This window comes from Plecotus auritus, assembly GCF_963455305.1.
Source record: "Plecotus auritus genome assembly, chromosome: 5".
In the NCBI taxonomy this organism is placed as follows: Eukaryota; Metazoa; Chordata; class Mammalia; order Chiroptera; family Vespertilionidae; genus Plecotus; species Plecotus auritus.
The window spans coordinates 28233564-28246625 of NC_137776.1; the positions used below are offsets into that span (position 1 = coordinate 28233564).

The window sequence follows — 13062 nt, forward strand, 5'->3', positions numbered from 1 at the left end:
ACTATGTGCCAGATATTTTTATGCCTTGGGAGTATGGAAACAATAACCACAGTGACTATCCTTGACTACCCTCAGAGTATTGGAAATGTGAGGACAAAAACCATACTTCATCCTCCTGGTCCTGCAGGTATCAGGGACAAGTGTCATGAAAACCATGGGGAGGTATGCCAGAGATCAGACAAGCTATAGAAATCAGCAAAATCATGAAAAGTTATCTCTGGTGCCTCTAGTCTCCCATTTCTATTTCCTTTTATCCTACTGGGTCAGGGATCTTTTCAAGGAACACCTGCTGGGGAATGGATTTACATTTTGTGGTGAACTTAAGTCAACAGCCACTTAGTGTATTTAAGGTTAATTTCTCTTCTTCCCTTCCCTTCCTTTCCCTTCCCTTCCCTTCCCTTCCCTTCCCTTCCCTTCCCTTCCCTTCCCTTCCCTTCCCTTCCCTTCCCTTCCCTTCCCTTCCCTTCCCTTTCCTCTTCTTTTCTTTTCTTTTCTTTTCTTTTCTCTTCTCTTCTTTTCTTTTCTTTCCATTTTTGTTAATCCTCACTGAGGACATTTTTTTCATTGATTTTCAGAGCTTGTGGAAGGAAGTGGGAGAGACACAGAGAGAGAAACATCAATGTGAGAGAGACACATTGATTGGTTGCCTCCCTCACACACCCGCAACCGAGGCCTGTGCCCTTGACAGAAATTGAACCCGGGAGCCTTCAGTCCACAGGCCAACGCTCTGAGCCAAACTGGCGGGGACTAAGGTTAATTTCTAACTACTGAATGAAATGCCCCAGACCTCCTTAGTGATCAGCTTTCTAGGAGACCAATCTGGGAAGGAAGACTCTGCTGTCTCTCCAACACCTCTGAAATCACACTGTCAGGGACCTTTTGCGGGTGTGAGAAGGAGGTGATAGAGGTAACCACCAAAAACAGAGACAAAGAACTAGAAAAAAAGAGCAGTTCTTGCTGCTTTTTCATGGCAGGGAGGAGGCCTGAAGCTTGGAGGACAGTTCAACCTCTCCCTGCACTGGCCTGTGTTCCAGTCATGTGGCTGCTGAGAGGCCCTTGGCACAGACATTACGCCAGAGAGCTGCAAGGACAAAGGGTGGGCATGGGAACTGGACAGCTCACTCTCTAAAGCAGATGGGCCTTACCATTCTCTCCAGGAACAGAAAGAAGGAAGTGAGATTGCATGCTTGCCTGCAAGCCTGCACCAGGTCTGAAGAACCTGCTTTGCCCACCTTCATCCCTGTTGGCTGCCCTATGGCCAGTTCTCATGCAACTAGCCCCTTCATCAGGTATAAACAGTCATTCCTCTGATTACATCCTCAAAAGACCACTTTATGCAACCATTTTCATCGCTGAAATACAAATATGGTTGTAGATCATTTGGACTAATTCTTCCAGTTGCTAAAATCAGATATCTTAACCAACAATGGTGTTATTACATTTTTTAAAAAAATTAATCTTCTATGAAAACCTCTTAAAAAAGAATAAGAATTGACTAGATTTTTAGGACTAAAGCATCTTAAAATATCTTATTGTCCAACCGTCTTGTTTGAAAGATGAGGAAGTAAAACCCAAAAAAGACTTGGCCAAGGTTACACAGCCTGGAAAACACTGCTTCTTAATGACAAAAAATACATTTTTCTTAGTTGATTGGCTAACAGCCACATAATGACTTTGGCATCAAAACACTGAAGGTAATGAATGAACCTTGACTGTTAGCATTCAGAAAGTTCCTGAAAGAACCGTATGTGTGCATTTTGGTATGACAATAAATTTTATTAGTATTAGTGACACATACAGAAAAAAATATATAGCTTTGTGTATAGATATACTTGAAAGTAACCTGGAATACTTTCCCTTTTACAATAAAACCCATTTTTGAATAAATGTCTGATTTTTAAATAAGTATAAAAATATGAAAAGTAAATTACTTTAAATGTTAGTTCTCCATATTTGAATATTCTTCTCAAAAACATTACCGAGTTCCAACATCACTTTCATTTTTGTGAAGATTATTCAGCTATAGTCAATTTCCACTTTCTCATTCTAAAGAGCTGTGACAAAGGGACTTTTAAGAGCTAAGCAAATAAACAGTGAGTGTCCAAAAAAGCAGTGCCATATTTCATTGAATGGTGAATTTTGTTAAGTTTTTTGTTTTCTTGTTTGCCAAGTCGAATGTTCATGCCCATGCTCTCTTTTGGAATGTGTGATTTGAAAGGCCAAAAGTCATTGGTCATTTTGACAGCCATAATTAGTCACTTAAATTGGTAATTACTAAAATAATGATATGAAGAAAAGCTCATTGTACTGATCATAAATGGTGTCTTCTTTTTAAACAGACACCCTCACACCCCCACCAGATCTAGTCTTAAACTCTGCCATTTTGGCGTTTAACTAAAATTAATAAGCTGCCAAGCATCCCAAATTCTACATGTCAGGAGAGGAAGTGTGCTGAAAATGAATTACAGAAACTGACTATTTTCACATTTAGCAGCACAATTAAAGGAACTTTTGATGATTTGGACCCATTAATTCTTCTATTCTCAGAGGCAGACATTTCCACTTCAATCCAATTGACAAATATTAATGTTTTTAAGAGCAAGTGTTTTTCTCCGTTGCTACTAACTCAGTCACATTCATCACACTTTGTTATTTCTACATCATTTAATGTAGGTCACCACATCAAGTCCAGCAACCACAAGCATTTCTTTCCAGCCCCAGCCCACTGACACTTTTGTGAAAGATAAGAGGCACGCAAATCTCACTTCATGGGGGGAAAAACCCCCACATTTGTAAACATGAACACTAAAATCAAGACTACAAAAGACAATGCAGCAGATATAATGCTGCAACCCAACTACTCCATGCTCATGGTGCCAGAAGTGCATTTCTCTAGAAAGAGGAGAATCAAAGGCTGCCTTTTCAGAGTTAAAGAAGGCTTTGTTTGTGAAGCCTAACCTTCTCTGTGCCAGTCCTGTCCTTGGGAAGTGACTGAGCACTGTCATCGATTCCAAAGTCGGTGCCTCTCTCGATATCACGTGTTGCTGAGATGTCATAAATGAAAGATTGGTAAGCAGAGCAAAAGTAGTAGTCACAGTTATTCTCTCATTAAGAAACTTCTTTTAGAAATCACTTCCTATGGCTAGCACTCTAAGGTTCCCTTTTCCTCCTTGCTCTCTCACATGGATGCTAACTGCATGTTTAATGAGACCTGCCTGCCTGCCTGCCTGGTGGAACTGGCCAGCAGCACTGGGTGGTCCTGAAGAACACAGACTGCCTGCATGTGACTCCTGGATGCATCACTCACTCATCATTTGATCTGGGGTAAGTTCCTGATTTCTGAGTATCTCTTTCTTCATCTAAAAAATATAAATAAAACTCCTTTGCCATAGGGTTGTCATGAGAATCAAAAGAGATTGTACAAGTAAAACACCTGGCACAGAGGAAGTGCTCAATGCCTTTCTGTATGATTGCATTTCTACCACGTGCCAAGTAAAGGATGAAGATGACTCAAGGAGCAGCATTAGTAGATACTGACAGCCTGGAAATTTTTAAGTCATAATTCCTCTGTGATGTCTCACTGATGCCTGTGCATCCAGCCCACTCTTTCCTGACTTTCCTTAAGCACCTCATCTCAGTGAGAAGGAAGACGTCTCCACCTCATTTCCTTGTAGTAAATACAGTACAAAAGCAGTGACAGACACAAGTTCCCTGCTCTCAGTTGCACTTACATTGAAGGCAAGAAGGTTGAAAAAGAAAAACAAGAAGTTAATTAAATAAAAATATCAACTGAGGTAGTGATCAGAAGTCTAAGGAAAACGAAGCAGGAGAATGGAAAAGAGAAGGCAGCAGCAGAGAGAGGCTGAGGAAAATACTTTAATATGGTGATTCAGGATGACTTTCCTGATAAGGTAACATTGGAGAACCTGAAGGATCAGAGGAAGAGGCCGTGAGAACTCGGGCAGAGAAATGGTCAATGCAAGAGCCCAATCATCGAATCCCCTAATTTTACAGATCAGGAATCTGAGACTCCAAAAAGAGAATTGACTTAGAAAAGCATCACAGGTGATGGTTGGAATTCTGTTCTCCAGACTCACAGGCTTGGACACTTCCCGTACCAGCTCCCATTCATTAAACTCCCAAATGGCCAAATTGTTCAAAGTACAAGAGAACACTTCAGATCTCGGGTAGTTAAGAAGAGGAAAGAGCACCCCAAGATAGGGGTGCAGGACAGTCAGTCAAAGGACCCTGTACCACATTACAGCCTATGGGCAAACCAATGTCTTTAACTCCATGGAATGCCATCCTTAGGACATTCAAATGTGAACAACAGAACTCATTTATTCTCTGAGGCTCAGTGAGTATAAGAGAAAAGAAACATTTTCATGACTTTATGATTCTAGCAATCAGATTTTCTGATATAACCAATTATTTTCATTAAGATAGCAACGTAAGTCTTATAAAGCAATAAGAATCTTCATTAGTTAGCAAGATTCTGCTTTAAAATTCATTGGTAAGAGGGGTAACACCTACCACACACTGCAACACATCTTTAGGACTGTAACCCAGGGTGAGACCTTCTGCATATTCAGATTGCAACAATTTCCTGTACGTTATGGAATTTTTTTCTTAAACTAGAAGCTAAACCTAAGTTCACACTACAATTAAGGTGTTAGATGAAGCAGAAAATATAATGCAAAATAAAAGGGACTTCCCTAAAGTTACTTCTCAAAGAATCAACCCTATTTTCATTCTTAGTTGGTCTGAGTGTTATCTTTGCCTCAAGGGACTCTTTCAAAGAATTGCAGAATAAACCACATTGTACTGGACCCTCATACAATCCCCCTTCCTGACAATATACTGCCAAAAATGGCTGATGTAGCTTATTTTTGTGTTTCTCAAATTTTACTGTGCTTAGGAATCACCAGAGGATCTTGTTAAAATGCACATTCTGGTCTAATAGGTCCACAGGGGAGCTTGGATTCTGCATTTCTAACAAGCTTCCATGTGATGTCAATGCTGCTGGCCCACAGAACACTCTGAGTGATAGGGTGTATCTCTGCATCATGCTGCCCTTTATGAAAAATCACAGAAAATTTTCTCTCGTCTCATGAGTCTCAGTACAAGTTAAAATTAATCATGTCTACGGCGAATTATTTTCTTTTACCTCATGAACCTCTCAGTCTCATGGATGATCATGTTTTCCTGTTTGACTTGACCACTAGGAAGCACCTTTAGCAAGACTATAGGACTTAACACATGTATTTTATTTACTGATCCTTCTCCATTTAACTTCTCCTGACTACATCTAACTTTCCTAATATTGCTTTTTGTTGTCCATAATATTGCTTTTTACCCTCTTATTCACTACATTTTTGTTGTTGCTGTCTTACATCTATCTTTGTAAAACACTTAGAATCACTCCTTTGAATACGATAACATGTGAGTAAAGGATTCCAACACAACCCATTTCACAATGGAAATATGTGCCCAAGGACACACAATGCATGGACAATTTTCAGGCGCTTGTGGGAGTGGGGTGAAGTGACTGAGCATGAAGAGGGAGCTAGTCCTAGAACAGAAGTGGACTTGAGAAGAATTAACTCCACCCTCTTTCAGAGTTTGCTTATGGTTTTGCCAGATAGATGGCTGAGTAAGCTAATATTTTAAGGACTTGACAACTGAGCTCCCAGTTGCCTTGGGAATATTTGTTATTATTACTGGTAACTGGAATAGACTATGCTGTGACTTCTAATCTCAGAAGAACATTGAAGTGAATGCTAATAGGTACTCTAAAATACCAATGGGGCAACAGTTATTGTTCCTTTGGTAGAGCTATTGATCCAAAGGCCACATCAACCAAAATCAAATCCTCATGTCTTCCAATTTAGAGATGCTGTTGGAAACCACTACAGAAACAGAAGGTAACCCTTTGCTAGTTACTATTCAGGTTACGGAAGATATCACACATCAGTCACTTCACTTAGAGCAAGGTATTTAACCCTATGTCTCTCAATGATCTCCCCTGTAATTTGTAACATTATTCCTCATAAGATTGCTCTGAATCTTAAATAAAATACTTACTACTATATTGGGCACTCTGTAGGTTCTCAAGAAATGGTTTATCACAATACATTGATTACTACTCTTTTCTTATGCTAGGCCTTAAAGAAAATGGTGAAGAAAAAGACAGCCAAACACCATACAGGTGTACTCATTCTTTCAGTTTTTGGACCCACCTAGAAATTTTCTTTTTACAGTTGTTTCTGCAATGCCTTTGAGAACTCAAAAACATTAGTTGGTACAATCAATAATATTCAACTTTGATCTTGTCTACTAAGTCCATGTTGACTTCTTCACCAGGCAAGGGACTTTCCTCACGTCAAAACATAAAAGTGTGATTTCTGCTCAAGTGTGTGATTTCTGCCAAAGTGTAAATACTCCTGTTATGAAAAGCCCTGTCCAAAACAAAACAACGAAAGACAGCTGTGAGTGCCAAACAAGCAGGCCTTTACTTTGCATAGGGCTTTTACCTCTAGACATGGACAGTAAAACAAGTGTTTCATTTTTATTCAATTCACTTTTTGCATCTTTTCACTAGCTCTTAACCCCAGCATGACTTTTTGTTAACATCTAGAATTTCCCACTCACTTAAAAAAAAGCAAAACCTCCTACTCTCAACTATTCAAATATCACAAAGTTAAGAGGAGAGGAAATTCTTCCTTCTAGGAATTCCTCCTGGTCTTGTAAACATGTTTTATGTCATTACTTCTCTACCAAAGATCTTTGGTCTGTTGAAGGTTCTGCTTTTTATTCAAAGCTCCTTAAAATATCAAACAAATTTTGTATCATTGGGGAACAGAGGAAGTGACGAAACATCAAATCAAAGCAGAGGTATGGATTTTTGTGCTTACACTAAAGTCAATACTATCCCCTCTTTACCACTAACCCTCTCTGGGTGGGTATGGAGGGACAGAACATGCTGGTTAAGTACAGTCATTTCTGGCAGGATGTTTCTTAAAAGTTAATAAAGTTAGATAGAACTCACAAATGAGTTGCAGAGGAATTTTTGTGTCATAACAAAGTAAATGCCTTACATGTGTTAAAGAATGAATGAAAATAAAGTGGTATGTTCTGATTTAGGAAACACACAAGAGGCTTTGGGTAAAATCTGGCCAAATCATTGGTGAACCTTCACTGTTTCTTAGGCATCCTTTACTTCATCTGACCAACCTCCTCCTTAGCTCTCACCCTCTCTGTTACTCCAAATTTCCCATTACTCTGCCTCATCCAATCACATTCTATGAATGAAACTCTAGTCCGGCTGGTATGGCTAAGTGATTGAGCATTGACCCATGAACCAAGGAGTCACCTGTTCCATTCACGGTCAGGGTACATGCCAGGGTTGCAGGCTCAATCCCCAGTAGGGGGCGTGCAGGAGGCAGGCATCGGTGATATTTCTTTCTCATCGATGTTTCTATTTCTCTATATCTGTCTTTTGCTCTCTTTCTAAAAATCAATAAACATATATTTTTTTTAAAAAATCTCTAGTTCTTAAAAAAGAGACAAATATAATTTGTTAGCAAAGACTAATCTATACTTTAAAGTATTTTTCTTTTAAAATTCTATCAAATATAATACATATGTACACAAGTGTACAAATCCTAGGTTTATAGCTTAATAAAATTTAGTAGAAAGCCATCTAAATGAACTAATTAGTGCAAAAGTACAAATATACTTCATACATTTTAAAAGGGCTTCTTACCAACAAAAATAATAATAATAAATCTCTAATTCGTGGCATTACAACTTGAGGCCAACATGGTATGTACATTCACCCAAAGTAATAAAACACTCAAGTCCCAACATGAGAGAAATGTTTCTAATTATTTTCTAACTGAAATTCTGCTCCAGAGAAGCTTACTTTGTGGAACTACCATGAACAGAGTGTCAGCAAATTAAACTTCACTTGATCCTGAGATTGACTTTTGCATGAATTATGATTCACTTATTTTGTATAAAAAAACTTTTGGATAACTATAGAGAAAACTTCTCTTTTCAAAATGTATGGTTTTTTCCCATAATTGTTCTTTATTATTATAATTTCTTCTTTTATCTTCTTAACTTCATTAAGATATCTTTGACATATAAGAATTATATATATTTAAGTGTATAATGTGATGGTTTGGTATATGTTACATTGTGAAAAAAACATCATAGTCAAGTTGAAGAGCTTATCCATGACTTGTACATAGTTACCACTGTGTGTTGAGACGATTTAATTAAAGATAGATCCTCTTAGAAATTTCAGCCCAGCTGAATGTGGCTCAGAGGTTGAGTGTTGACTCAGGAACCAAGAGGTCACTGGTTTGATTCCCAGTCAGAGCATCTGCCTGGATAGCAGGCTCGATCCCCAGTAGGGGGCATGCAGATGATTCTCTTTCACCATTGATGTTTCTTTCTCTCTCTCCCTTCCTCTCTGAAATCAATAAAAATATATTTTAAAAAAGTTAAATCCTCTTAGAAACTTCAAATATACAAAGCAGTATAGTTGAGTATTGTCACCATGCCATACACTGGATCTCCAGAAGTCATCTGTCTTGCATAACTGGAAGTTTGTATGCTTTAGCCAACATCTCTTCATTTCTCCCTTACTCTCACCACCCCTCCCCCGGATCCCATCCCAGCAATCACTCTTTGCTTCCCTGAGTTTTAACATTGTATATTCCATATATAAGTGGGTTCATGCAGTATTTGTCTGACTTACTTCACTTACCATGTCCTCCAAGCTCATCCACATTGTTGTAATTGGCAGGATTTCCTTCTTTTTAAAAGTTGAATCATATTCTCTCTCTCTCTCTCTCTCTCTCTCTATATATATATATATATATATATATATATATATATATATATATATATATTTCTTTATCCATTCATCCCTCAACACACATTTAGGTTGTTTCCATATCTTGACTATTGTAAAAATGCTGCATTGAACATGGCAGTACAGGTATCTCTTTGTAATTGTTATTGAAGAGGGAAGCAAAACAAGGTGAGTCTCCTGCATAGAAGCCTCATGCAGTGTCTTGGCTTAAAACTGAAATCAAATTTGCTTTGGTATCTCCCTCAGCTTTCCTCAGCAACTGCCCTACGTTGGCTCCCTCAGTGATCTCACTCAGCATCCTTTGCCCTCTGCTCTCCATAACCCATACACATTTTGAAGCTTTCCTGTCCTGTATGTCTATGTGCAGGGCTGTGTTACAGATATATATAGACATAATATAGACATCGGGATGTATGCCATTCTCAACCATTCTTATTGGATAAAGTAAAGTCCTAACCCTACAACAATATCTCTGTAACCTTTGGAGCATTTCAGTCCCTAAACAGACATTTCAGGAAGGACGCTATGAATCTAGCAGTGACACAGTTTTTTTCAGCACAACTTTCTAGTATCTCTCAAATAGTTTTCAATAGATGACAGCTGTTCCAATCAAGCAGTTCTTGCCTCTACAGAAGTGGGCTACCCATAATCTTCTTCCCCCATCCTATTCATTTTCTCCCTTGATAATCAGGATTTGAGGATTTGAAGTAACAAACATAGTCTTAAGGGATTGGCTCAACTTAAGCCAAGATCAGCCTCCACTGTGCAGTTCAATTACAAGGCTTTAGGTTCATAAGGGATGAGCTGCCATACAGAATCCCACCGAGTTTGGGTGCCAACTCAGAAAACTCATCACTGGAAAGCATGGAAAGCAAAGACCAAGCGGCCAAAATCACTGCCAATAGTGCCTGACTAGATATGTAAGATCCTATGACATGTCTTGGCAAAAACTAGTTCAGGAGTGTTGGCCAAGGTGCTGAAGTGAGGGGAGGGAGGCAGGGACACCTTTGTTGGTGAATCACCCCCCACTACTCATTTTAAGACCTTGAGCTTATTCATTTTGACAAGATACCCTAGGATTTCAAAGGTGACATGAATTTGGAGAAAGTAATGTGTGTGTGTGTGTGTGTGTGTGTAGAAAGGTATGCAAGATACATATTCTTTATAGAAATTCCAGCATGAAAAACACTCTAGGAAAACCCACTTAAAAACAAAAAATTTAGAGTTGTTTATTCTAATCGAATGCTCCTTATTTCTCTGCACTTCTCTATCAAATCATTACTAACATTTGGCAAAATGAATCATTTGCAAAATAAAGCTATTGTAAAGCAAATGGCAGAGGATGACAAAGCCACCCTCCTGAATAATCACTCAGAATTAAAGATTATTTTCCATGCATGCCTAGAGGTTTTCTTATTATCTCTACTTTTACTTGAATTGAACCTTTTCTTTCAAATGCTCTTTTAGCCAGTTTATCCTTCCTGCCCTGAAAGTGTGCACGCTGATATCAGCACCACAGGGTAGGCTAACAGTTGAATCACCTCTGAGTAACTGCAGGCTTCGACCCATGGTAAATGAAAGAGAAGGCACCCTGGGCACCCAGTGGGTTCACAGTACAACCACCCCTGCCCGAATGGGCATCCAATGCCTCCTTCCTCTGCCAGGCAATTAGCTTCCGTTCTGTTCAACTTTCTGAACTCTGGCTTGAGAGAAAAGTCCTGGCTGTGGGAACTGGCTCTGGGCAGCTCTTGGCTCCCTCCTGATGGGTGACTGGCAAGAGTAACACTTTCTTTGACACTCTTAAAAGAAGCCGTTTAATTCCTAATGATATTTCCTGGCAAAAAGGAAAATGCAACCCACCACATGGGATTCCGGTCCAGCAAAGGCAAGCCAAGAGGGCGGTGCGGCTGTTGAGCCCAGGTCTTGCTGTAAGGCTGTTTCCTCTGGCTTCCCTTTCCCACCGGGGTTGATTTATTTATTTATTTATTTTTCTCCTGACACTTCCAGCCCAGAGTGTGACACCTACTGGAATTTATGAACATCTGAAGAGGGACGGATATGATTTCCGCATCAGGCGAGAACGGCTGGCTTCTGCCCCAGGATTTCCCGCGGAAATCACCCAGCATTTAGAAGGCTTTTCAATGAGGAAGTAACCAGTAAAGCGATCTTGGCGGGAGAGCCCCGCGAACATTTTAGAAAAATACCAGAAACCATTGGCTATTTAACCCACGTCTCCTCCAGCGTGTTCGCCTTGCCCTTTCTGGAGTCGTAGAAAGTGGTCTGCGTGTTCCCTCCCCCGCCCCCCGTAGAGGGTGGGCGATGCGAAATACATTTATGTCCCGGATTGCATTGACAGGGGGCTCCCAGCTTTGGCCCCAGTGAGGACCTCCGACTACCACCTCCCTTCCCTGCGCACCAGTCCCTGGGCTGAGGGGGGGATGCGCAGAGCTGTGGACCGAGAGGTTCGGTCCAGTAGATTGCCCCACTCCTTGGGTCCCCGGCACCCACAACCTATCGCCCCCGCGATGCAGTCCCGCCACCTCCCCACCGCCTCACACCCAGACACATCCTCTCCCACGCTGCGCTTCTGCTGCCTGTGCGGCTGCTCCTCCGAAGGTCCCAGGTCCCCCAAAGCGCCCTGTTCTCACGCGTCGGTGGCACTGCCTCGCAGAGGTGGCTCCGGGGACGCGAGAGAGCAGAGGCGGCGCGGGAGGGCGTGCGGGGGAGGAGAGCGAGGAGCGGCGGAGACAGGGCGCGCTGGGTGCTGGGGAGGCCCGGCTCGGGGTCCCTGGCCACCCGGGGCGCGCGGGGAGGCGCGGAGGACGCGCCGCACTCACCCGCTGCTGCTGCCGAGTGCTGACGGCCACGGCGGCGGCGGACGCGGCGCTGTGCCTGAGCTCGGCCGCCTGCCCGGGTCTCAGCAGGCTCCGTGTGAACCTGCGGGTCCGCTCGACAGCCATCGCCGACGCACCGATCCGCTGCGGCCGGAGCGCGCGTCCCGCCGGCCTTCCCAGCGCCAACCTCCTCTCCCCACAGCCGTTCAGGAAGCGGAACTCGGCGCCTTTCCCCCCCTCTTCCTCGCTGAACTCGCTAGAGGCGGGTTTTTCTCTCCTGCAACCCCACTCCCCACCCCCTTCTCTCCGCAGAAGCTTCTCGACGACTTTCCAAACTCTGCGCTCCTCCCGGCGCGCACGGCCAACTGGGCTAGCGGCCCCGGCCTGGCGGCGGCGCCTTTGCCGCGAGAGGCGCGGGGCGCGCGTGGGGCGGCTGCAGCCCACGCTCCCCGCAGACTCAGCTGGCCGGCCGGGGCTGTCCCCGCCACGTTAGGGACGACGGACGACGGGGAGGGCCTGGAGCGGCCGCCGTGGGGCTCCGGGAGGGGCCAGCCCAGGGCCCTGGTCCCCATTGGGATGCTTCTCACAGTGGAGCTCTGGCCACTTTTACTGATTTGACCCCTGCTTTCCGGGGCTGGCGAATGGGCGCGTGCGGAGCTCAACTCGCCCTTCCACCCTTAGGAAGGGGTGAGAGGCGCTTTCAGGGTCTGGTATCTGGGCCGCATTGCCCAACCCAACCTTCAGAGGCTCCTTTGCCCACAGTCCTCACTCAGGGCTTTGGAACAAGATTCCAAATTCATGCATGCCTTCAACCAGTGTTCATTAAGCGCCTACTACGTGTCAGTTCCCATTGTTCTGAAAACTGGGGAGAAGAAGGGGGTCTTGCCAGCCCCCTTCCTTTGGGGTTGATAACTTTTTGGGGTTGGGGGTGGGAGGCAGCAAATAACCAAGTCCACAAATAAAAGAATACAAGTGCAGGGACAAGGGAGATTAGATAATAGAAGCTAAAATCAACACATCAGGGTAAAGTGGTAGAAGAGGCTGGGGCGGGGTGGGTGGGTATTAGAGGGATGAGGAGGCTAGAACCAGCCTGTGGGGTAGTAGGTCCTGTGGGTCAGGGGTAGGGGGATGAGGGTGGACTTACATTTGTGTTGCTGCTCTTCTGCTCCCACTTTTGCCACACACCCGTCTGCCCTGCAGTTGCAGCTATCTGATTAAAGTCCTCCAGGATTTATCTTCCTGAGTCACACCCAGGGTGGTTCTCCGACTCCCTGTGGGGCTGAGTAGGAGGAAGAGCAGAATTGTCCTGGCCCCAGGATACCAGTCTGGAGAGATCTGCCAGCC

General features: G+C 43.1%; 1 protein-coding gene across 3 annotated transcripts in view; it reads right to left on the reverse strand.

The window, feature by feature from the left end:
- DOCK10 (dedicator of cytokinesis 10) overlaps window positions 1-11958 on the reverse strand; it is a 218944-nt gene extending 206986 nt beyond the window's left edge. For all 3 annotated transcript variants that reach the window (XM_080670696.1, XM_080670695.1, XM_080670694.1), the window contains exon 1: window positions 11722-11958. In XM_080670696.1, coding sequence (XP_080526822.1) covers window positions 11722-11844 — 123 coding nt within the window. In that variant the 5' untranslated portion in view covers window positions 11845-11958. The remainder of the gene's footprint in view (window positions 1-11721) is intronic.
- Window positions 11959-13062: the final 1104 nt, after the last annotated feature.